At 36.7% G+C, this 25,927-nt stretch overlaps 1 protein-coding gene across 4 annotated transcripts in view; it reads right to left on the minus strand.

Annotated features, from left to right (window-relative positions):
- The window catches only part of ATAD2B (ATPase family AAA domain containing 2B), a 77,837-nt gene that overhangs the window by 33,261 nt on the left and 18,649 nt on the right, over nucleotides 1–25,927 (minus strand). For all 4 annotated transcript variants that reach the window (XM_055713640.1, XM_055713641.1, XM_055713639.1 and 1 more), the window contains exons 5-19: nucleotides 23,995–24,097; nucleotides 23,347–23,455; nucleotides 21,946–22,062; nucleotides 20,443–20,518; nucleotides 18,559–18,657; nucleotides 17,264–17,375; nucleotides 16,414–16,529; nucleotides 15,452–15,626; nucleotides 14,933–15,021; nucleotides 13,776–13,935; nucleotides 12,742–12,832; nucleotides 6,840–7,151; nucleotides 2,952–3,084; nucleotides 996–1,182; nucleotides 159–344 (exon numbers count right to left, since the gene is read on the minus strand). In XM_055713640.1, coding sequence (XP_055569615.1) covers nucleotides 159–344; nucleotides 996–1,182; nucleotides 2,952–3,084; nucleotides 6,840–7,151; nucleotides 12,742–12,832; nucleotides 13,776–13,935; nucleotides 14,933–15,021; nucleotides 15,452–15,626; nucleotides 16,414–16,529; nucleotides 17,264–17,375; nucleotides 18,559–18,657; nucleotides 20,443–20,518; nucleotides 21,946–22,062; nucleotides 23,347–23,455; nucleotides 23,995–24,097 — 2,065 coding nt within the window. The remainder of the gene's footprint in view (nucleotides 1–158; nucleotides 345–995; nucleotides 1,183–2,951; nucleotides 3,085–6,839; nucleotides 7,152–12,741; nucleotides 12,833–13,775; nucleotides 13,936–14,932; nucleotides 15,022–15,451; nucleotides 15,627–16,413; nucleotides 16,530–17,263; nucleotides 17,376–18,558; nucleotides 18,658–20,442; nucleotides 20,519–21,945; nucleotides 22,063–23,346; nucleotides 23,456–23,994; nucleotides 24,098–25,927) is intronic.

The following is a 25,927-nucleotide window of genomic DNA, read 5'->3' on the forward strand; positions in this document are numbered from 1 at the left end:
TCCCTCATTAAAGAAAATTACATTTACTTAATATTACGTGTTCAGTTTGACACACTTTAAATTAGAAAACCACTGCATCACAGACTGTTTTTCCATGATCAAAACATTCTGAAGAACACACACCTCCCTAACAATGCCTCCTTCCACAATAAACTTACCTCTTCAGGCAATTCACTATACATGGACTCAGAGGTAGACAGTAGAAATATAGGGGTGAAAGATGGTATATCTTGCAGCAAAGTTAGAAAAGTAGCTCTCACAGTTTCACTGACAGCTTCCCACCAATCACCAATATGAGGCATGTAAACAATACTTGGGACTGTTCTTCGAGCTTCACGAAAGATCTAATGAAAAGGTACAACAGTGTTTAAACTAAGAAACTCATTATCACTTGTAATGAAATTCTTGTGGACTAAGAAATGACTCACATTTGTGGTATTTTATATACAAACGTTACAGTAAAAGAAAATTATCTAATAAATAAAGGCTTTCTAAACAAGTGTTTGTGACTCTTAGCAGCATCATTCAGCTACTTTATGTCAATGGGCTAGGGGCACTATAAAACAAACACTTGTCATATATGTTTTAAAAACTTGCGAAGACTGAACAATCAAGATGAAAACTGAACTGGTTTGCAACCCATGCAAAATCCACCCCAAACCTAAAAGATTTAAAACTAAGTAAATAAACCTAAAACCGCAGCACACCAACTCATGCACAAGATAATAAAATGAAAATCAGGAACTGAATATTAAGCTTACTTGACATTAGGGATGTGACTGAGGGGGCAAGTTAAAAATGTAATTACTCTCACTAGTCAGCAGAGACACCTCAATCACCCTCCAGAGACCCCCTTCTTTTAAACTTGAAAATAGAAGGAGACTATGAAAACCTGGCTTTTAAGTTACATTACAGTCAGCTGCCTTTATATTGATGCAACTAATCTGTTCCAGAATTACACCATTGACTTATTACAAGAGAATCTGAAATGTCACCTGTGCACATGATTCTTCAGGCGTTTTGGCACTGACTGAATAAAGTGCTGGCAGATCTAGCCTGTGTACAGAGAATTTTTCAAGAGCATGCAATAGTGCTGGAGCAAGGTGTGAAGTCTGACCCGAACCTCTCTCCCCAGATAGCAGTAATCTTGGTCTGTAAGAGGTTGGCTGGTGATAAGCTGACCTGCAACAGAATAAGTCACAAAATACAATTAACATGCCAATGTTATCAATGGATGGATATATAAAAGAAGATATTTTAGAATCCAGTTTCCTACAGCAGCCTGAAAAGATTCAGCTAACTCTACTATCCCTCATCACTACTCCAATTCTCAATAACCTGAGCTTTGCCTATTCTTTGATTTCACAATTTAATTCAAACTCATCTGTGCAAAGCTCTTCACATATTAAATTCATTAAAACTGTGACTATAACCAGTTGATTTAAAACCAATTCCTTGATCCTATAAAAAGACTTAATGGACCTCCAGTGAAGATACCTATTTAATCAAGTTCAGTCCTAACTACCAAAGCCTCTCTTCAGTAGCTTCAGGAATCCAAGATTGAACCATTCATCCCTTAAGTGCTACCCAAGATTTCCAAGAACCACCTAACATCTCTATATTTTGTTTATTTAAGAAATAGGACCTAAAGTAGGATTGAATAAAATCACGATTCATCTTCTATTCTAGCATATTCATATACTTTATTCCATAGATTTCTGGACAGAAAAAAGATTTCAAAGGGAAAACTGTAAAGGTAAATATTTTTTTTTGTTTTGCTGTTGAGAAGAAATCCTAAGGAGTACATACAAGCATTTCTGGGGGTTTGCACATGTTTGTTTTGGGGGGGTTCACCCTGTTTTAGGGATGAGACAGCCAAGAAGAGAGAAGCATTAGGTTTTTCCATTAAAAGTCTTTTCCATTTATAGAAAATTGATTATGAAACTAGACAGTTGCTTACATTAATTTGCATTTTCTCTCATTAAGGCATTTTTATCTGTGCATCTACCAGCTTGGGCAGTGAAACAAGACTGGCTGCTTTTATTTCAAGTTAAATATTTTGTAACAGCTATAAACATTGCTGACCTTTGGCTCTTCCATTCTGATGGTGGCGGTTACACACACAGATAGCAATAAAAAAAGCTCAGAAAGATAGATTAAGGGAGGCTTACATACTTTACAAAAATAAACACACTCTTTGAGATTATTTTATTTAGACACATATCCACACAAATATATATATGGTTGGTTTGGGTTTGGGTTCCCCCCCTTCCAACCTCACAAAAAAAGCTTAGATTTGCCATTAAAATACTTGACTAGTAACTCAAATCCTTGTTTTTAAGTTTACATTTCCAAAAACGCTGTACTGGCATTACTCTTCAGCAGAAAAATTTTAGTAGTTTTCCACAAGATGGCTCTACGAAACAGTACTACTACTGAACAGTTTTCTTAACCTCAGTTTGTTTAGCAAATTTCCTGCAGAACCTATCACATAAAGTACTGTTCTTAACACAAAACAAAGAAATGTGAGTTTATTATTCTTAATTACTGTGGCCAGTCCAATTTATACAGGAAAGACTCATCCAAATTTCGCACACACTTTCTAAATTCCCATTCTCCCAAAACTTTCCATGGAAAACAATGAATGTACCTCCCTTCCAGTTCTTAATCTTTCAAATTACAGTGGCTTGTTACAATTAAGAATTGCTGTTAACACCCCCTTACTTCTAAGCTACACCTGTCTGTTGCAAAATATTTCTGATTGTGGTGTCTAAGATGTGGCCTTTCCTAAGGCCATGCATAGATCTAAAACATTCGTCCATACACTTACAGGTTTCTATTACAGAACACCATTGCCACCATAAAGCAAAAGAACATCTTTGTTACCTCTCCTGATGTAAGAATTTCATGGGTTTATCTATCTGGTTATATGCATTTAGAAAAACACTCACATTGTAAAATGAAGGTAGGGTTTATGTATAGCAGCTGATGACTGTTTCTTTGGTGATCCTGAGTGACAGCTCGTCTCAAAAATTGATGAAGCATTCTCATCTTCACTATCATCTAATATTAGGCTTGGTACATCTGTTCCAAGAAATATATTAATCAGAACCTTATCACTTCTAAGCACAACAAACAAGAAAAGGCATTAGAAATTTCGTTGGGTAAATTATAACACATTTTCAAATGCAGAAAACGTGACTTAAAACTGCCTAAGTATTAGAAAACAGAATATTAAATACTTATTACATCAAAACCCAACACAAATTACATGTTGTAGAAGTCTAATCATAATTACAATTTATTTTTTTAAACCATCAAGCAGAACAACTTCACAAATACAACAAATGTTTAACTTGTTAGGAAATGCTTCCTTTGATTTTATTTCACAGCTAGAGGTTATTCAAGGATAAAGTTATAAAATCTATAAATACTCAAGACTATACAGAATTTTGTACTTATTTGTTCTAAGTGCCCAAATCTTTACAGATACACTTCTTCCAAAATTATTCTCAGCACAACTACCTAGACAGTGTATGTTTATGAAGAGTAGTTTTCCACCCTCTGATAATCTGCCAAAGTATATCAAATCATTTTTTATTAAAATAATTTCAATTCAATCCATGTTCACGTACTATACCTCAACCTATTTTAATTCCTTTGCTAATTAGTATCATAATGAAATGATAGTACTTTCCATATAGCCTTCAGAAACAAAAAGCTAAAAGATGATACGTTAAAAGACAGACTGCAGGGACAAACAACAGCAAAAAATACCAATATGGCACTAAAACAAAACAACCAGTTGACAGTTGAAAATCACGTACAGCTTAATTAACTACCAGAGCTGCAACAGTATTAAAAGTAGACTGCTGTGATTTTGTAATGGCAAAAACACTGCTGCAAGATCCTTATTTGCCCCAGGAAAAGAGTTCAGTTGATGTTACCCTACACAAGCCATGCATTCTCATTCCCCTGGAGAAATCAGTCGCCACCATGGGATGAAAACGGTGACAGCCATTCAAGCTGTACACTAAAAGCAGTGCAGGGGCCAGGTCTCCTGAGGAACAAACTGCTCTGCCACGGATGGGCAGCACGTCTGAGAAGCGCCCGGAGTCAGGGCAGCACACTGCTGTCCAGGGCAGCCGCCGGCCAGCCTCCCAGAAGCTCAGGTTAGCTACAGCCACTTACGGTAATGAATTGCTGTGACGTGAAAGTGTGAAATAGAGACAGATCAAGTGTTATTCTCAAATATACAACCCACTGCAGGATTTGCCTGATTTACATGAAGCTGTGGCACAGCTCTTGCTGCACTAATCAAACCGCCACCACGGGTGGGACAAAGGAACCAACTTCAGGGCAGCGTTAAGTGTCGGATGGAGACACCACCTAAGGGCTATGCACCTCGGTGTGTGGTCCTGGGAAAAATGGTTAAGAGACAACAAAAGTTCCCTTAGCTGGCTGTGTCATGTAGGAAACTGGATTCAGAGCAGGCTGGGCAAGAGTAACATTCTGCTGGCCTGGTATGTGACAATCATCCCTCAGGGGGAAATGATAAAAAAGGCTTGCAGACATCAACCAGTGGCCAAAAGGTACTCCGCTGCAAGAAAAAGCAGTTCAGAAGCTGCTGGACATTTAGCTCTGGGCAAGGATAGAGGCCTTCAAATCAGCTAGGTATAGGACGCCTAACTCTTGGCTCACTGCAGTCCCTACACAGGCAGGATTTTTTCTATACCAACGTAGACCACCAGGTGAGTCCTATGCTCATGCACCGGACACAGCTTTCACTTCCTAAAATATATAATTATTTAAAAAGGCAGCCCATTTTTTAATCCCAAGTGTCAAGCCTCTGTGACATCCTTTGCTTGAGCATTTGACTCACTGAATTACAAGAAACAGGAATCATTAGTGAACTGAAAAGACATGTAGAAAACTAGATTTGCAGATTGTAAGCACAACAGTAAGCATCTGATACAAACCTGGCTCTGAATCAAAGAAAAACTGAAGTCCTAAAGTCCTAGTGCGTAATCTGCATTTACATTTAAAATCATTGTACATGAAAGTAGATTTTGCTTTTTTTTTTTTTTTTTTTTTTTTTTAACACAGGTAAGTTTAAGGGACTAAGAAAAAATCCTAAGGTACAAAAGAAGTGTTCAAAGAAACCTTAGTTCATGTATCTTCAAAATTGATTATTTAAAAACATATAAAAGCAGCCACAGCAGCAGAATTATCTAGTAAAACTACTATCTAAATCAATGAATGCTTCCAAACTCACTTTCTTAGTAATAATGACCTGTAATAAATAGGAATGTAAAGAATATAACTGAAGAAAATAATCTGAACTAGAACTTCACAACAAAGACAGGGGTACCTAATTCAATTCTTCAACAATACTGACAATCTCTAAACCGGGCATTACCAACAGGTTAACAGTATACAGACTGACTTAAGCATCTTACACAACTTTGCTTACAGGAGCCTCATACGATCGAGGGAGCCCAACGTGATCTAACTGCAGCTGCAAGGAGCCCACTTCCCCCACCCACCACCACACACTCCCAGGCCCCATTCTTGTGCCAACTCCAACACTTGTTAAAACCTCCAGCTATCCCACAGTCAGCAGAAAACTAACCCGAAAAAAATACATCATTTTTTGGATGAGTTTTGTTGGCTAAAGGGTTTAACAAAGGGTCTGACGTACTAAAGTGGAAGGGATAGAGCAAAAATGCACAGCTGGGCTGGAGGAACTGCAGCAGCCAGCACAGGGATCAGCACAAGCTGCCTGGGCTGCAGCCTGGAAGTGTGCTCTAGAATAGGAAAGAAAAGAAAGTCATGGCTGTCACAGATTCAATCTGTGACCTGGGCTATTGTCAAGTTCATCACACACAGCCATAAATACTGTTTACATAGTTGGGGGGTGGGGGTAATCCCAGGTAAGAACAGTAGGAAATAGTATGTCACAGAATAAGTAGGTATCAAAAGCAAGATACCTTGTTCAACATTTCCAAGAAATTACATGGGTAACTATTAAAGTATGTCTCAGAGAAGAGCTGGGTAAAATAACCCAGCACCTACTAACTCCCTGCCAGTCAAAACAGTCAGTCGCATTCCTTCTCATTCCCAGCTTCCTCAATGCACTCACATCACTCCCACTGCAGCAGGGTTCTGGCATACATCTGACCCCTTAGCGAGTTTATTTTACTCACTAATTTGGCAAAAAGCTAACTTGACAACACAGCAAATAGTTCTCTGCTTGCTAGGCCAGCAGAATCAACTCAGGATCAAGAGTGCATCAGGCCAGTTCAAGGGGAGGGAAGCCTCAGGACTTTCTCCTTAACCTACAGACGACCATTACATAGGCTCAGGTATCTGTGGCAAACCACAGACTCACCTGCTGAGCTGCAAGCTCCCCACAGCACTCCTCTGCAGCCTGCTTCCACATCATCAGCAAGCAAAGGACCAGGGACACTCAGGACAGGAGCTCCGGTTTCAGGTCCAAATACACTAAGCAACATCACCTCACTATTTTCTTTTGTTCTGCCATCTGACTATGCGCCATTATTTCTCATATTTCAATTGTGAATTATTTGGGGGGAGGGGGGGTGTCTCCTTTTTTCAGGTGACACTCACACCTATGGGATCTTGGTCTACATAAGGTCAGTTTATTAAATTCCACAGCAACCTGGAATCAGTAAAAGTATGCAACATCCAAGTGATTCAGTGTATTTACGTACACCGAATCAAATATGTATCACGTTTAAGGTGAGCAATACAAGAAAGCCAGCTGAAGTATTTTCAAATTGAAACAGCATTTGCGGAAAAAAAATCGTATCACATACCTTCACTTTTGTCACCCTGGCTAAATTCAGCATGAGGGAACACTTTGTGTAAAACCTCCAGAAGGTTAGTGAAGGTACGTTCCAACAGTGGTCTGATCACAGGAGATAACGCATGTCCTGAAGATGTCACGGCACGTTGGGAAGCAGGCACAATATTCTGCATTGCATGATAAAAATCCTGCGCGCTGAGAACTACTGAGGAAACATCAAGCTGTAGTTTCTGACTGCTCACATAAATCTGGGGATAGCGTCGTCTCAGGGCAATCAAGGCAGCCTCAGTGCAAAGTGCTTTTATGTCAGCTCCACAGTACCCTAGTGCACACAAAAACAAAAATATCTTCTGTGAAATAGCATTGCTGTGCTACATGTATTTCAAACATGCCTAAAGCTAAAACCAATCAGTAATACTTAATTGTCAAGGTCCACAAAAGCATCTGCCAAAAGGTATCACGTCGTAACCTAGTGACAGTGTTGTGTCCCAATAAATTATGTACAGGTATATTGAAATATAGTAAAAAACAGTTCCACATTGATGTTAAAATGACTTACATTTTCACTATATAGTGCAATACATAGTGCATTTTCAGACCAGGGTTATAGGTCTGTCATCTCTCTTCTTAATATTGTACAAAATATGTGTGCAATTTTAACAGGCTAGTCCCTCTCCTCCTTTTTTACTTTAGTATCTCTACGTGTATATACTTTTTAACAGCGAAGTACTTTTGTTATACTGGATGAACATCACCGACTTCAAACTTCTCGAGACTGAGAAAATGAGAAGTATGAAGAAAAATGTTTCACGAGTAGAATACGGAAGAAATTAAATCTCTTGTTAAAAAACCATACTGTGGACTCTTGGAAAAATGTGAACTTTTACTGTCAAGAAAAAATGTTTGAGACTTTTTAGAGTTTCATAATTTTACTACTGTATCTAAAAGAGTAGAAAAAGTATTTTAGAACATTTGAATTTTAATTTACCCTAGCTTCCTAAGTATCTACAGGTGGCTACCTATAATTGCTTAATCATTACTGAAAAACACAGATCTGATATGAAATACTGAGACACTTAATACTTCTGTGCCTTTTGCAGTACTAATGATTTGGGGGTTTTCCCCCCTGAATTAGAAATTAGGTATTAAATTTTTCCCTATCTCTCAGCACGACACTTTAATATGCCACTGTATTCTGTAGCACTGTAGCTCCATCTTTCAAAAAACGTAAAACATTATTCCAGTGGGGAAACTCTTTCAGAATTATACTCACTGTAGGAAAACGTGTTGCACTGAGGTATTGCCACATAAAAGTTTACCGTTTTGCAGTGAAGTGTTTATAGAAGCTAATTAGTCAATTCTTTGGTTAAACTATTCTCATTCAACTCTTTTTTAACTGCACTTCCTCCTCCTCAACAAGTCTTACACATTTGAGCTTTTTCTACTCTACTCTTCGAATACACTTTTGGCAGCACCAAGTCCCAAAACTGAAGCCTGCCTTGTTTCTCTCTCTTTATCCTCTTGTTCTTACAGTGCTGCTGGCACATGTATTTTTACAAGATTCATACAAGCAACAAGGAACAAAGCTGATTCCATACACAGTGTTGAAAAATAAAAAAAAGGAAGCAATTAATACAAAAGATAGACAATCTTCCATCCTCATCTTTCAGATATATACATTTAGGGGATAATAATAAAGAATACCAACTTGTCAGTTGGCTGAGACTTCAAGTTCCACCTTTCTCTCATATACTTGAAAATTATTAAAAAAAAAAAAAAATACAGATGGAAGATCACCACAAATATCAGGCTCCTTCTGCAACTTTTAAACCAAGTTTCCCAATTTTATAAGAGGTTAGTAGCTATAATAGTGTAACTTGATGTGCACACACTGTTAATTATCTAAAATGCAGCAACTCACGTTCACAAGTAACCTTGAAATAAATACAACTGACATTTGAAATATACGTTCAAATACATCCACTACATTAATCAACAGGCAACTAATTCTTTTCAGCACTCAGGTTTGGGTATTTTTAACTAACACCCATTATGAAATCAAAACCATGCAGGCACACTCCATTAACCATGTGAAACCATTAGACAGTAGCTACAGGTGCATCAGAGAAATGAAACCCAAGGTTTTTCCTTTAAACTCTGCTTTGTTCTTTCAATATCAGGTATCGCATTCCCATTTAAATTCGTCCATTTCTCATCTAACAAGCATACTGGATTAACACAAAATCGGGGTGGGGGGACACGGACACGACTAAAACAAAGCTCAAATCAAAGATGTACTAGAGATACACAGCACTGAACGCCTGTAACCTTAAAAACTACTTTAGTATCTCCGTGACAAAAGATTCAGCAGCTTAGGAGCTGTATCTTTTCCAATTTTTCTATTAATAAATGCTGTAATATCACTTTCTAACAGTCATTTTAATCACCGCTTGTACATCTCCAAAGAATTGCAAAATTAGGAAATAATAGCCTGTAGCCTATTTTTAAAATTAAATTCTCAGGTGATCAGATACACAATTAGTCTCCATTTCTACCTTTCATTTCTCAGGAGCAATTACATTTCAAGACTAATAATTGGTGCCTCTTTTTGAGGGACTCTCTTGTGCATACTGTACATCCATTTCAGTGGCAGTAAAACTGCCAAAATCCTGTTTCTTATGAAACATTTAGAAGCTTTTTCTTTCCAAGAAGTAAATGCACACTGATTAAGAAGAAGAAAAACATGAGTAAAGTACTGTCAAAGCAAAATAAAATGTATCATGCCAACAGTAAATAACCTGAATTTATTTTTGCCTGAAATGGCACTGCAATATAAACCCAAGGTTCGGTGCATTTGCTTCCCTTTTTGAAGCACCTCACAAAGGGGGTTCAGTTTGGCAGGCAAAATGCACCAGCACACCTTAACGTAGCACAATAAGAGAAGACTTGTCAAGTAGCCCGTTTTGTTCTACCCATCACCACCACAATCTGCTAATGTTTTCGAAGTACAACTTTCAAAGAGCAGGACAGCAAACAACTGGGTTCTCATTAGGTTTCCAAAGAATGTATTTCGATCGCTAAAACTTTAAACCCATACTCTTTCACCTCTCTGGTGCAGAAATTACGTCCTCTTTGAAACTTTCTCTGCCTAACATCTACCCCAAAAATCTACACCAAACAGTTACTGAACTGGGTGAAGCGTTCAGATGAACAAACTTGACCACTTCCTCCAATTGATGTTGTGCAACTCCCTACGACTCCTGAAATGGACTGCAGGGAAAACGAGTCAGTGAACAACTCAGCATGATGACAGAAATTAAAAAAACAACTATGTTTTTTTTTAAAAAAAATCTGAAAAAAATGAACACTAATGCCAAAACTTCCCCCTCCATCATAACATTAGGACGGGAAAGAAAAAATCTAACACAACATCATTTTGCCACAAAATGCTCCTGCAACAATAAGCACAGAATAGAGTATTTTTAACAAGCATTTTGAGCACAATGGTCTGCTTCTTTACAACTCTATTTAACATTATTTAAATAACCTTTATTCCATTGTAAAAAGATTCATCTGCAAGATGACAGATGGAGGAATTCACACTTTTCTGGTTGCTAATATGTTTTGTTTCCTACAAGACTGAGTTAATAGTTACGAGTCTGTCCACCTACAGAAAGTGATCGTTCAGAACAATGAAGTAAGCACAAGAGATAAGAAATTATTTTTAAAGTTCAGGGTATCTGGGGCCCACCTCCAGTAAGGAGAAAAAAAACCATAATAATTACTTGTGTTTATTGAAGGTACTAATTAGACATCAGTGTGTGGTCTTCTGAGCAATTCTCTGCTCTCCCCAAGCTGCTTCACTTTGTCTCACACACATTGCAGTCATGTGGCCATTCAGTGAAGTGGGTCCTTTAGTTCTCACATACACAGAAATCTCCTAAAAGGTATGTAATCCATAACACCTGGGACAAAAATCAACCCTCAGGAAATAAGCTAATTTTTTTGAAGTCCTGGGGCTTTTCCCTCCTAATTTCTTTACAATTACACCCCTGGATCTTAAAAAGTTCCAAGTCGCACATACACCTGCTTCCCCAAAGTCATCTACTTTGGTAGCATTTCAGCAGTTTTCTTCATTAGGATCCATATGCTTGTAGTTAATTGTTCCCAAGTTTGATGAACTGGAGAGAGGTATAAATCATGCCATGTGAAAAGCCTGTTGAGTCTATGCAGCTTTTAGTTGGGGAAGGGGTTGAGGGGGTATTGGTTGGTTTGTTTTTAAAGAAAACCTGCACACAAGAGGAAATAGAAGACCAGTACATACTGTATCATGTGACAAGTGCACCAATGAGTCTGATTTGCAATGGCCACAAAGAAATCTGGAAAGTCTGTTTAAATAATTAGTTGCTGCAGATGTCACTTAGAGAAATGATGAGGCAATCTCAAGATGAAGAAGATAAACCAGTCTTACTTCAGCTGTTTTAAAAAGTCCTTGGTAATAGTCAAAAGGTTTTAATCTTGGATGTATGAAAACATTTAAACTCCAAGATACAGAACAGAGACAATCAAGGAGTTGGACAGTAGGAAAGCCAAAGAAAACAGAAAAGGTATTTCCTTTTGTGAGCTGACTTCCACAGAACTGACAGGTTTACTGAGCACAGAGAATGTCTTCCAATCAAACCTATGAACGGCTTTCCGTATGGTCTGAAATTTTGCAATACATAATTGTGTTCTCAATGCAAAACCAAGGTGAATTTTCAAAGAAACAACTGGGGTTTATCCCATCTATTCCCCTCTCTCCCACTAAGCACCACCACGTCTTTGCACAAATCAAGCAGAATTTACATGAAATGGGTTTGGCACATGCTGTCTTACACCTGGAAAAGCTTAAACTGGAGTTTGCTGGATAGTTATGTTTTCTCCTCACCAGAAGATGTTGAGGTCTTTGTGCATCAAAAGCGGAGGGATGCTGCTTCGATGATAGATGTCCCAGTGGATGAAGAGGATAATTCGGATGTACTGTAGCTGACTGAATGGACTGATGTTGCATTTGAAGTTCTTATCTCTCTGATGATGGATTCCAATGCACAGATATTTGAGACTGTCCTTTTTCTGAGAACTTCAGTGCTTGTCCAAGCAGATGACTGACAGAGGATGTATCTTTGCATGACAAATTGTTGAGAAGATATTGTGGTGTGTGTTTTGGGTCACTTCCTCTGTTAAATTCACTATAAAAATATTTGGGTTTATTTCTAACTAGCTTTTAAAGCAGCAGATTTATCTTGAACCACCATAGTACAGCAGGTCTTTGGGTGCTCCAAAGGTATATTTAATGTATTCATGGTGTGGTGCTTTTTTCCCCCCTGCCTATATCTACACTTTGAGGTTGTTCTGTGCTAGCAATCTGGAAAAAAATTCATCTTTAGAAAGGCTGGTTAGTTTGTTGGATTTAGGTCAGAGGAGAGCATGCCAGTCAGTAAAAACAAAATCAAAACAAGAAAAAACCCCACACAAGTACTGGTACTTTTTCCCTCCATAAGCAGACAGAAAAAAACCCCAAGACCAGGTCTCCCTATCTCTTCTGTATTATACTAATTTAATGGGAAGTCTACCTAAAGATTCCAATTCCCACTTCACTTTGCTTCTCTTGGAGGGAAATATCCTATATAAGGACAGTGATGTTAGAGACAGGCGACATGTTTGTGTTTTCAAACGACTACTAGCTACTCATTTCACATTTTAGTAAGACAGAAGTGTATTTTGTTATTACAAAAAAAAAAAGTGCTGTTGAAAGTACAGAAGTTTAGAAAGGTAAAAATAAAAAAAATACCCTGATACATTTAACATACCTTCAAAGTTTTACACAGAAGAGAAAGCATCTACAGTAAAAGTACTAGAAACATAACACTCACCAACACATTTTTCAGCCAGTTCTCCTAAGAAAGGATCTGACAATTTGGGGTTCCAATCCCTGGTATGAATTTGTAGAATGTGCTTTCGTGCCTGATTTAAAAAAAAAAATAAATAAAATCAAAATTAGCAAGTGAAATCTATGTCATAATATTTTAGACAAGAATATTATTTATTCATGTGAATATGAAGTTATTTTATCTGGTTTTGACCTGTCACTGAGATGCATAACATAGAACCTAGCACTCAAAATCTCTCAAGAGTGGAAGTTTTCGCTTCTTTTTTAATTCCTTATGTAAGCAGTGGTTTTTTTCAGTATACCAGTTACACATTTTAATTGCTGTTTAATCAACATTATTATACATGAACCGATCAAAACTCATGTTTTATTAGGAATTATCATAATTCTATAATTTTTAATTGCTGCACCTATGATTAACAGCTTCTACTGTCAAATGCCTTGCCACGTAATTTATTGCTGAGTAGCACAGTACATACACATGAATTCCAAAACTATTTCATTTTTAAATTCTACAGAATCCAAATAGAACTATCAATATGCAAAGTAAATTTAATTTTAAGTATAAATTAATGAAATATTATGGCTGATTTTATAGAAGTCTAGAACAAGGAACTGAAATGATCCTGTTACCAATAACATCTGGCTTTCCATGTAGAATGTTTATGTACTTAGCAGTCTACATGCTCATAAAGCTATTTTCTCTTACCATAACTTCCAAAACCCCAGTAGTTAGGGCTCATTACACAAATCCATACAAAACCACAGCGTTTTGATCAGCAATTCAGTCTAATGCAAACAATTTACCTCTCTTTAGTTTTAACTATATTCTGAAGATCTGAAGTTTATTACAATTTTATGTATACAATGTGCTTTTACTAAAAATGCCTTCCAAAAATTAAAACACACTCTTACAAATAAGAATGCATATTTTTATTTCATAACCTTGGTTGTCAGACATTCAAATGTTTAGTACACTAGAAATGTTTATTAACAAATCTCCTTTGTAAGCTTTACCTTTTGATCAGGCAAGTTGAAAAGAAATTCCCTGTCAAAGCGACCAGGTCTCCTGAGTGCCGGATCTATAGAATCCAGTCTGTTTGTAGCACCAATTACAACTATTTCACCTCTATTATCCAGTCCATCCATGAGGGCAAGAAGAGTAGACACTATAGAGCTAAAAGAGAGGTGGGTTTTTTTTAAAAAAAAAAAGAAATTATATGGAAGATTGTGAGATTCTTTTACTTTTTCAACTGCAACATTCACAATTTCAAAGAAAAATGTTCAGTTGCGTAACTGTTTCAAGTCTCAATGGAAGAAGGAACCTTTTGATATAATCTGTATTATACTTAGTATTACACACCAAACTTCCTCCTTTAAAAGCTTTGGGGAATGTGAGCTCAGGAAGCCATTTACTGCAGCTCTGAAAAGTTCTCTTCCATTAACGGTGTATGCATCGTCCTGTTCAGAGCAACTGTAGCACCAGGCAGAAGAAAAGTGCATCAAACCAAAGCTGTATATTCCTATAACCTCCTAGTCTGCTGGCCCCAAAATTTCTCTCCTGCCTGCTCAGCTGAGCGGGGGGAGATAACCACACAAATGCCGTCACCTATAGAATGAAAAATGTAAGTGCCTCACCATAAAAAACACAGAAAAATTGAGACTGAAGGCAGCCAGTAAGTAAATTTCAACCAGCAGTAAACTGTTGTAAAAAGTATTTTTAAAAATGACATGATAGTAACTCAACATAAGTTTGCACGCCACACCATCCAGAATCAAAATGATATGAGTATCCAGTTCATTTATAGAACATAACAATTTCTCATTTTATAGCAAATTTTTTTTTCAATGGATTATTCTACTGGGATTGTAACAGACGATCTGTTTACAGTACAAAACCAGCAACCAAAAGAAATGCTGGGGAATTTTAAGTTAGTAACGTTGCTGATGGGTAATCTCCATTACAATTCAATTCTCAGCAAAATACAGTCTCTGAAGAACTGAAAAGATGACTTTCAACACAAAAAAAATCCTCAACAATCTGTCCTTTCTAGTGTACGTGGGCTTAAGCAGAATTAAAAACCTTTTGTGGGAACTGAGTAAAATTACATTTAAGAGTTTACCAAGATAATGCCGTATATACCAAAATAATGGTAGCGTATAAGAAATATTACCTGTGAATCTGATCTTGTCTGCTAGAACGAACTGGAGCCAAGCCATCTATTTCATCGAAAAAGATTATAGAGGGTCTCATCAAGTATGCCTGGTATGCAAAAAAATAATTGAATTTACTGTTAATTCATGATTTATCATCAACATTGGAAAATCTTTTTGTTACAATGCATTAAAATTCTAAACTAATACATATATTGAGACACCTTTGTCAAAAAGTGTAGTCTGAAAATAAAACTGAATTTTTAACTACAGCACTGTTTCGAAGCAAAAAGACTGCATTCTCCTCTGAATAAGCAAGATGGCACCAGCGTATCAGTTTTACTGTGTGTTTGAGTGATAGTGAAGACAAACTGAGACACCTTAGACTGATAAAAATATAAACTCTGGACAAATCCTGCCCAATTATGCAATTTACAGTTTTAATTATAGTTACAATTGCAAATCACTTCAGCTGCCTAAAACACAAAAAAGCCAACATACAAAGAAATTATATGAAAAAATATGTATTTTCATCTAACCTGATCAAAAAGGAGTCGAAGCTGGCGTTCAGATTCACCAACCCACTTACTGAGACAGTCTGCTCCTTTCCTCATAAAGAAAGCCACCTTTTTGTCTCCTTGACTGCATTCATTAGCTAGAGCTCTAGCTACCAAGGTTTTACCTGTTCCAGGAGGACCATAGAATAAACAGCCCCTGAAGATAAATGGATCAACACAGTCACAAACTTATTTTACGTCTCCTGAAAAACTCCAAGTCAAATCTTATAATGAAGACAGGGAGCCTGGAGAAGAAAGACTTTAAGTTCTATTATTATTATTATTATTATTATTTAGTGTATTCAACATGACTTCATAAAATCCAAAGTTTGTTTTATGCTTTAAAATCAGTAAATCTTTACTTTGTAGTGAACATTAATCAAAGGCATATTAAGCTTCCAAAGGATGTTTTACACTAGTTAAACATCTCCTCAAATATTAAATCTTAGTTAATACTTGAATCAGCATTACTTCTTTGGAGAGATGTACTTCCTTTAAATGACAAAAATATTCCAAAATATTCAATTTACTTAGATTATGTGTACCCCTTTAAATCACACACCAAGATGCCCAATTCATAAATATTAAAGCCATAATATAAGGCTATTGAGATTAATTACATAAAAAAACATCAGCATTTAGCTTGATTTAGTAAAATATTTGATAACATAATGGAAAAAAAGTCAAGGTACTACTAAACAGAACACTTGAGAATTCTTTCTTTGACCAAATCATGAAGATTACCTTCATACCACAAGAAAAATAAACTAGATTTTTGTAACTCTTCATCCCACTTATTACATTCTGATAGACAAGTGCAGTAGCAAACATGCAAGTCTATTTGAAGACTTCAGGGGAAGAACCAATCTCCTATGTGTGCTCAAGTGAAGCATTCTTCAGAGCTTAATAAAATAAAATATGACAGTAAGAGCAAATACACCTACCTTGGCGGCTGAATTTTGAATTTTTCAAATATTTCTGGATAGAGAAGAGGAAACACTACCATTTCTTTAAGTGCAACGATATGATGGCTCAATCCCCCTACACTATCAAAACGCACCTTAGAAAAAACACAAAGCATACAAAGCATGTATTGTAACACCTTTCCACAAAAGTACCTTTACTTATAAAATAACATATTTGGAAAAAAATTACAAACAACACTGCACTGTTCAACAGAGTGCCCCAAGTTTTGAAAGTGTAAAAAAAAAGCTGAGAAAGTCAACTCTTGGGTTGCCCACACGAGGTTTACATAGTTCACAAGATAACTGTGGTAGGGATGCTTGGACATCTACAGAGATCCAGCCTAAGTCTGACAGCATTTCTAAGCTCAGGCACAGCGTAATATGAATATAGCCAAAGTATTTCCAGACAATGATTCAGTTCTAGTAATAATTCAATGGCTTCTGCACAACACACCATAAGCTAACATGCATCACTGTTTCTGAGTAGCACTGAGTTAACCAACCCAGGTGGTCAACACTTCTGTTTTCTGCACTATTCAGCATATCCCAGTTTCTACTATTACTTGCAATAGCAAACTGACTGTAAACAAATAAATATAGTTGGGCAATTGATATTTTGGCTTATATATGATATGTATGCAGCCCGTTCATTACCTATGGGCCAAAAGCAAGTGCTTTGTAGCCCAAAGGCATAAACAGACAACAGCCCTGGAAAAAAACAACTAAGTGAGCTTATTACAAATTTACTTCAACTCCAATGAAAGGCTGTAGTGAATTCTGCTTATGCGTAACTGGGGAAAGGAAAATAAAAAGTTCTAACAAAACCTACCGATTTATCAATAATCATTGGGTCGACATCTGCCAAACTCGCCCCAACTTTCACACGTTCTCGCAGGATTCCACTAGCTAAGTCTTCTGCTCTAAAGTTTAAAGGCAGGCACCTGTTCAACAACAACCAAAAAAACCACCAAAAAATAAACATTATGTTTTGATCATTTTGCTGGAACAGGAAGAACCAAGAGATTAAATGCCTTCTACTAACTAAAGAGACAACCCTCCTGGATTGATAAGGTAATCAAAACTAACCTCTACTTTGGTAATTATTCTTGTATATCTGGAAATTCCTTAAATATAAAGATAGTTTTATGCTTCCATACAGATATTTCAATCTGGAAAACCAGGCTGGACAAGCTATTTTGATTAAGCACAGAAGAAACAATGTTGACCAAAAGAACAGAACACTCTCCACTGGCAGTGATGAACTGCATTAAGTTCAGTATAGTAAGAAAAGTATTAAAAGTATAAGGAAAAACAATTAAAAAAAAATACAGCTCATTAGAGTCCAAAGAAAGGAAATAAAAATATTTCGTGTAGATCAGCCATAACTCACATCCACCTGTCCCAGATTCTTAGTGTATACAAAGAAGCTTTAAGCCCACACACAGGCAGGTATTACATCAGGTCAAATACACAAAGGGAGGAGGAAAGGTACCAGTAAAACACAGGTTACACTTGGAACTACACTTCTGGTAGCTGTACATAACTGGAATTCCTCACAATGGAAAAGGAAACAGTGCGGCACACAGGTAAAGACATTAAAAAAAAGATGAGGAAACACATTTTCTTCTGTTCAGTTTTCCAAATAATGTATCTGGGGCATTAAGTAAATTTACTGATACACTTTATAGATCTTCCACTTTTACATAACTGGTGAATAAATGTAAGGTCAAAAATACATCCGCTGGGTGTGTAAAATGCACATAACTGTTACAAAACAGGATGAGAGAAAAATAAGAGCTAGTATCGGGAGTACCTCTGAAATAACTGGGATCAAGTAAAACTAAGAACAAAAATCTGTTTTAAATCAACAGATGTTTGTGTTACAACCCAATTGAAAGAAACAGTTATGATCTTTCTATCACTATTGTTAATTATCTATTCATAAGAGTTCAAAATCTTATATTAATATATAACCAGCAGTCCTCCAAAACTGTGTCTGCAGGTAGTCACAGGCAGAATCAAAAAAGTTTGCAGAACTGATAGAACATTATAGAATAGTTCTGCTTGTTTTCTGATAGAATAATAAAAATCAAACCCCCCTAAAGACCAAGGATGTTTTAATACCTATTTCTTGCTCTGGCCATGCTTTTAGATTTTCTTCTTTCAAAACGTTCTTCATCTGAAGAGGTTGTATCACTGCTGTGAATGGCATGCTTCTTTCTCCTATTAAAGTGGCAAAATAAACATAAAACTCGGGCCTTTTTGCAGCAGAATGGCACATTCTAATTCTTCTACAAAAATGAAGTGGAAACAGCAAGTACAGTACGTTCATGTGTAAGATGCACGCAAATTTTTGTTTTACTAAGTAACAAAATAATCTGGAAGGGGAACAACATCTTTTACTGTCACAGGAATACCTGACTTCAACATGCACATTACTAGAACAGTAGATACGTGGTCCAGTCCATGTCACCTCAGCAAGTGTGACTGAGTATTCAATCAATAAATTACTGAAGCTCATCAGGCAGCAATTGCACTTAGGAAAGCTTCCAACCATTTCAGCCACCTCTAGTATCACAGAAATATCAAGATCTCCTTACTCAGTTTGATGTCTTCCTTTAAATATCATCTAAAAAATTATATCGAAAAAATCCCATACTTCCTAAAGCATAAAGGCTCTTTTTTATGAGGTCATTAATTCCGAACAGCAGGTTTCACAAAATACCAGTAACTGTAGCTTAATTTCTGATGTGAATCTGAATTATTATTCAAAGTCTGCATGAACCATTTATTTTAGGATGACAGTATTACAGAAAAATTAGAGAATGTACATTACATCTTCTGTACAAAATGGTACTCAAGTTTGAAAAAAGTCAGCACTTTTTTTGCAGGAAAAAGTTAGCTACTAGTAAAAATCCACGTATTTTTAGTGAATATAGTAAGCTACACCATTTGTCTGAACATGATAATGCACTGAGTAGCTGTTTTTTGCCAAAGGATAACACTGTCAATCAGTTTTACTGTTCAATAACCAAAATTAGATACATTTAAAAATATGTCAAAGAGAATATAATGCAATTAGGAAGAATTTTTATGACAGTGTCCTGACAAGAAGGGATAAAATGTGAGTGGAGCAATGAGCATGCTAAAACTGAAGGGATAATAGCTTTCATACTCTTTGTATCTTACTAACAAGTAGAAATCCTGAGATTATCCAAGAAAATGTCATTTGCACTTCAAGCCAAAAAGAAAAAAAGCTCTTCAAAATTATGTCTTTCTACTACAAAGAAATTGTAGAATCATAAGTTTCTATTATTTTATTTACTTCTCATATTTTCACTGTGCCATTAAATTAAGCAGTAAGAAAAGTGTTTCAGCTGACACTAGCATTCATTTACTTGAATTCTGTTCATGGACAGATTCTCTTTTTGAACTTTTGAGTAAGTTTATTTTTTAAAAAAAGTGTATTAAGCTCTGACCTCATCCATTTTGCTAAATAAAGTCAACTAACAGTTTCCAGAACAACCTGGTGTATTCCAGACTTCTTTGACACAAAAAGTAAGAGTCAAAAGTGATGCTAGGTAAATATTTTATTAAATTGTTAATGTTACTTGAATTAAATTTGAACTGGAAGGAAAAGAAACACACATTAGCCTGATTTGTTTATTTTTATAGAAAAAAAAGGGGGTATTTCTTAAATTGCTGGTTTGGATTTAAACACTAAATATATACACTTAGAGGAAAAGCTACAGTGTGCAATATGCAACTCCTGTCAGCACTTGCAGCACACCTGTTTCCATTTTCTTTATCACAAAGCCTCTACTGGTATCACAAATCACTATGAAATTCATTTTTATATGCTGATCAGGATCGGACCATGATACAATTCAAGACCCATGCACATGCGTGAATCAATTGCACTACTCAAGAATGTTTGGAAAAATCAAAAGCTAACAGAAACGTACTGAGGGAAAGCAAACAACTAGGTACCACAAGACTGACATTTACCTTATATGGCTTCTTCTTGCAGGAGATCTGTGAATATCGAACAGTGTATTTTCCCTCTTTTTTTGATGAGCTGGCACTGAGTAAGAGAAGTTACAGGTTTGTAACATCAATTACAAAAGAATTATAAACTAATCTAAATGCAATGCCAAAGTGCTAGATTATTGCTTTACCAATAATGTTATCACTGGTTTCTCTGAAAGCTCAAATTACAGAAAGAACTGGGGAGTGTGGAGGGAAATCAAACCTCTTATGCTTTATTTCACTACCACCATCCTTGGCTTGACACAGTCATAGGAATTTCACCCTCAGCCTCCTCAAATCGTCACAGCTATGGCTATCATGGCACTGAAAGTAATTCATCCAGGACACCAGCTTTTTAGTTTATTTGCAGGAAATGAAACTCCATACAGAAACCTCTTCACAGCTGATAATACAGGATGTCTTGAAATTTCTCCTAACAAATAAACCGCAGTACTTCTCTATCAGAGCTTAATTTCCCAGTAGCCTTAAGACATAGTACACTGCATACACTATGTAGCGTAAACCAAATACACACAGAATACTTTATTTTAAACAGAAGTATTAAAATGTTCAAAATCAAAAGACACTATGCTGAAACCTATATGGATCCCTGACAGCATGTCCCATAAGGAAGGGTTAAGGACATGGGGTTTGTCTAGCTTGGAGAATAGGAGCGACCTCACTGCTCCCTACAGCTTCCTGAAGGGGCAAATGGAGAGGGAGCTGCTCAGCTCTTCTCCTGGGATAAAGTGACAGAATGTATGGAAATGGTTCAAAGCTGTAACAGGGCAAATTCAAACATAACGTTACGAAGCATTTCTTTACCGAGACAGTGGTCAAACACTGCAACGGGCTTCCTAGAAAGGTGGTTGCTGCCCCAAGCCTGTCAGTGTTTAAGAGGCATTTGGAAAATGCTCTTATAAACATACTTTAACTTTGGGGCTGCCCTGAAGTGGTCAGGCAGTTGGACTAGATGATCCTTGTCAGTCCCTTTCAAGTGAACTACTCTCTTCTAAATTTCTCACCTAGGCAACATGCAGTAACTGCGGCTATGCAATTTATCTACCGTTATGAATTAGGCTTACCACTCAAGAAGAGATGCAGGCATAACGGTAACTATTTTTCTTATGTAATTACCTAACTTTTTAGGCTACTTTCTGAATTCCACTTCTGTCAACTATTTCTTCACCTAAACCCGTTCACCTCCAACCCTGAGCCGAGCACATGGCAGTACTTGCAAAGTTTGAGGCGGCAGCACGCACCAGCGATGCCACTACCACTGACTGACAAACTGACAGATTGTGTCTCAGTAGTCCTGTTCACATGGCAAACAAAAACAGGCAAGATGGAAGTCACAAAGTGCTCCATGGGAATCTTATCAAGGATGAGGATTAGTCATCCAACTTTTCCCTTCCCACACCTCCTGTGGTACTCCGGGAGGTCAGCAGAGCAGAACTGCATGAACACTGCCTAGTTCCTCACCTATTGGAGGGGCCTGGTATCTTTCAACAGTTTTCCTCTGTCTGAGATTATATGGTCGATCATTTTCTTCTCCCTCAGCTTCTTCTGCTTCTATATCTCCATCTTCTTCCTGAGACTCTGTTGAGGGGGAAAAATACTTTCAGAACACTTCTACTTAATGCCAGAGCCATCTTCATCCTAAAAATTCATATTTTAATGGCCACTGAGAATTATTCCCCTCTTAACACTAAATGCCAAATCACTGGAAATCTGAAGACCAAGATAAATTTACAGCACACTGTCAAACTTCCTTCTAGTTTGCCACAGAAAGTTCTGGGAAAGCAACAGTAAGAAAACAAATGCAGTAAAATTAGTTTTCATTGTAAAGTACTTCAAGTATCACTTCTATCCACTAGCTTTTTCCTTCAATAATTATCCTTCAAATTAAGAATAATGCCTTTATTCTCTTTTCCCACAGGAGCCTCAGAAAAATATCTGACCCAGCATGAAAATATGTACAACTTTACAATTCACAGCATCATTTTTACACAAAGCAAATAAACCAAAGGTACCACCTAGGTCCATCTATTAACAGGATCAGAATTTCCACCCATGAATCTCAGATTTAAGACTGCATTCTTATTATATGGGACAGACCACACCTCTTACACCAGCTTCAGTTCAAAATCAAGACATGCTACATTGAACCGTCTGGATTCCTGAAAGGGAAGTCTAATTTCTTAAGGAAGCCAAGCATGCTGTTGATCATGCCATGTTAGCCACAATCCCTTCTTTCACAATACCTTTAGAACCCACTGGCCAGGTTCATCCATATTTTTAAAGGAAGGTAGAATTTCTAATACAGTTGTGTGCCTACAAGCCTCCTAAAATTTGGTGGATGTATAGAAATCAGAGACTTTAATTAATACCTTTCCCAAAGGAAGGATGCAGAACTATTACATATTCTTTCTGGTAATGGCTACCCAGCATATGAAAAATAGTGAGCCAGTTAGAACATGCATTGTTGTAAACGACATGCATCACATCCTGGCTTCCACCAGAGGATTGTTACAGGGAATACAAGGAAAGCTACAATTACTTAGCACTGCAGAAAACAGGAGTAATGGAACATAGTATAGAAACATTTAGAAAACGGGCTTCAGTCTACTATTTTCAGATAAGCTTCCTTTTGTTTAAACAAAACTATGCAGCGATCCCTAAAACTTCTCTTCCTAAAGAGGAGGAATCCTTCTGTGTGTACTTATTTTCAGCAGTCTTGTTAACTGATGAATTTAATAACTCAAAATTCAGATCCAAACCCAGACTATTTTCTGTAGTGCAATAAATGGCTAACTTATGTTGAGGAGAACTTCATTTTATAAATATTTCAGACAAACCCTTAAAATTCTTGACAACACGTACCTTCTTCTTCCCCTTCTGTGGACACTTCATGGTGGTTCTGAATTCCATAGCTATTTCTCCTCAGTGATTTCCTCCTCCTTTTCACTCGAGAATACATATCCATGTTTTCCTGGAATAAAATTCACATACAGTCCCATCAGTACTGTCCCATGTCATTCACACTGTTAGCCCACAGTTTAGTAAGTTTAATACGCCACACAATCTCTAGATCCCAAGTCTTTTTTCCAACAGAGCCCTCCACAGGTAGACTACAAAAGCAGTCTCATTTAACAGGTGGTAAAACTAGTCTCTCAGCACCTACTTCACCTAACACGTAATTAACATCAGTATCAAACTGCTTTAGGGAACAAAGCAGATGATAGTCCTGGTCCTGTTTTCAGACTACCAGAGCGTACTTCAAACCAAAGGAGAACTACCACAGTACATCATGACAGCATGGCAGACAATTCATCACAAAGAAAACATGATTTAGTATAGATCCATGAATTTTGTTCTGAATTTGAATTTAGCAAGGTTTTTTGTGTTATCCACTGAAGAGGATGTGAAACCTTTTGACAGAGCTACAGACAAATGTATAGAGATTGCAAAAACAAGCACGCTTCCCCTTGATATTACCTTTATCCAAGATCTAAGACACTTCGCACTTACAAATTCTGTATCTGTCCACATCCGTAGCCGTTCTACTTCCCCAGACCGCCTGTTTCTCCTGATGTTAATATTATCCATTTCCTGTAGGACAGCTTCAGCAGTACTAAAATATATGCAACAGTTAACACACAAAAAATCAGTCTTAAAATAGTAGATATGTACAACTTTTTAGACAGCATCCAACAACTTAATGTATCTAATTCTATGCTCTGTTATGGTTATTCCAAGGTCTACAGGCAACTAAATATACAAATTAATTAAAACCTGAATATTTTAGGATAACTACTTAATATCAATTAACTATAACACCAACCATAATAAAGGAAACTGAAATATTAACCCACAGTATATAAACTAAGGAATATGCAAAAGAAATGCTGATGCCATTAAAATTCAGGGTTCAAATTAGGCTGTAGCATTTAAAAAAAAAATTCTCAGTTTAAACTGCAGCACACAAATTTTTAACTGCTTAGGTGTCAGATAAGGTTAAGTTTACAGAATAAAAAAGTAAAGCTTTTTACCTAGGTAATTAAAATACTGGGAAAGCAATTAATGCCTCCACCCCGTAAGCTTTGCAGCTTCTTACCCTGGCCATAGAAAGACACTAATACATAAAGGATTTATTTTTTTTAACTTTAAATCAGTAACACCTAGAATTTCATCATTCATTATTTGACCTCACTGCTCTACCATTTCTCAACTACTATTTAATTAGTCTACATTTTCATTATCTGAGGTATTTGTAAACAGCTGTCCAAACAATGGTGGTGTATAAATAATAACCTTGACCAAGATGCTTCATTACTAAGGAAGAAAACAACAGAGTATTAGCCAGGCCAAGTCAATTATTTGGCCACCTGTCCTGAACAGCAAGTTACTGCTCTCTATGGTCATTATGGTAGATTTCCACTGGAATTCTACTATAATTGCACAATAACTGTAAGGAGGCAGAAACTTTCATTTCCTTCCTTTCAAGCTGTTTAGAAGTACATCTAAAGGGTGAAATCCTGCCTAGAAAGAAGTCAATGGAAGTTCTGGAGACAGAAGTCAGTGAAGTCAAGATTTCATCATGAACACCCCTCTGAGTTTTAAAAATTTTTTCTAAAATATCTGTGATGTGTCACACAACCCACTTCAGGTAAAATCATGCCACAGTTTGCTATTGAAGAAACCAGGGTTGGAGGAGACCTGGAAAAGCCCACCTGCTCTGCCAGGTAAGAAAAAACTACACAATACCTAAATCATTCCTGACAGACATTTGTCTAACCTGTTCTTAAAAATCTCCTATGACTATGGGACATGCTGTTATCAGTGTAAGTTCATATATTGACTTCAGTACCATGATCTTATCAAACTACAAAATTCACGGCAGACTTTTTCCTATTGTTGATGAGGAGAGGGAGATTTAACTGCAACTAGAAAAATAAATGTAACAATATAAATCTGAAAACTGATACCAAGTAGTTACTGTGTAAATTGAAAAAGAAAATTAATTCAATAAAAGATTCAACATAATACATTTAACAATAAAGATCATACTTGGCAATTAAATGTTTATGTTTAAATCATTTTCCAAGCACTAGAGCAAGCAGTCTCTCACAGATATGACTATTAAAACCCATTTTACAGGTGGGAAAATTGAGACATATTAAGTGACCTGCCCAGGGCCACACAGAAATAACATTTCAAGAAAAGTATTTCTGGCTCCCATTCCTATGCTCAGACCAGACCGTGCCTCCCTCCCTGACCTACTTTGTCTGCACAGTAAATGTCAAAAAGTGACACCCACCCTATGTGAATTACTAACAAATGGTAAAAAACAACAACAAAAAAAGCTACAAACTTTTGATATTTTATGATCAAAATCATACAAGCAAAATCTGGAAAGCTTCCAAGTATTGTTGCTAATCACCAATTTAAATCACATTCAGGG

Source organism: Falco cherrug, chromosome 6 (assembly GCF_023634085.1).
Source record: "Falco cherrug isolate bFalChe1 chromosome 6, bFalChe1.pri, whole genome shotgun sequence".
In the NCBI taxonomy this organism is placed as follows: Eukaryota; Metazoa; Chordata; class Aves; order Falconiformes; family Falconidae; genus Falco; species Falco cherrug.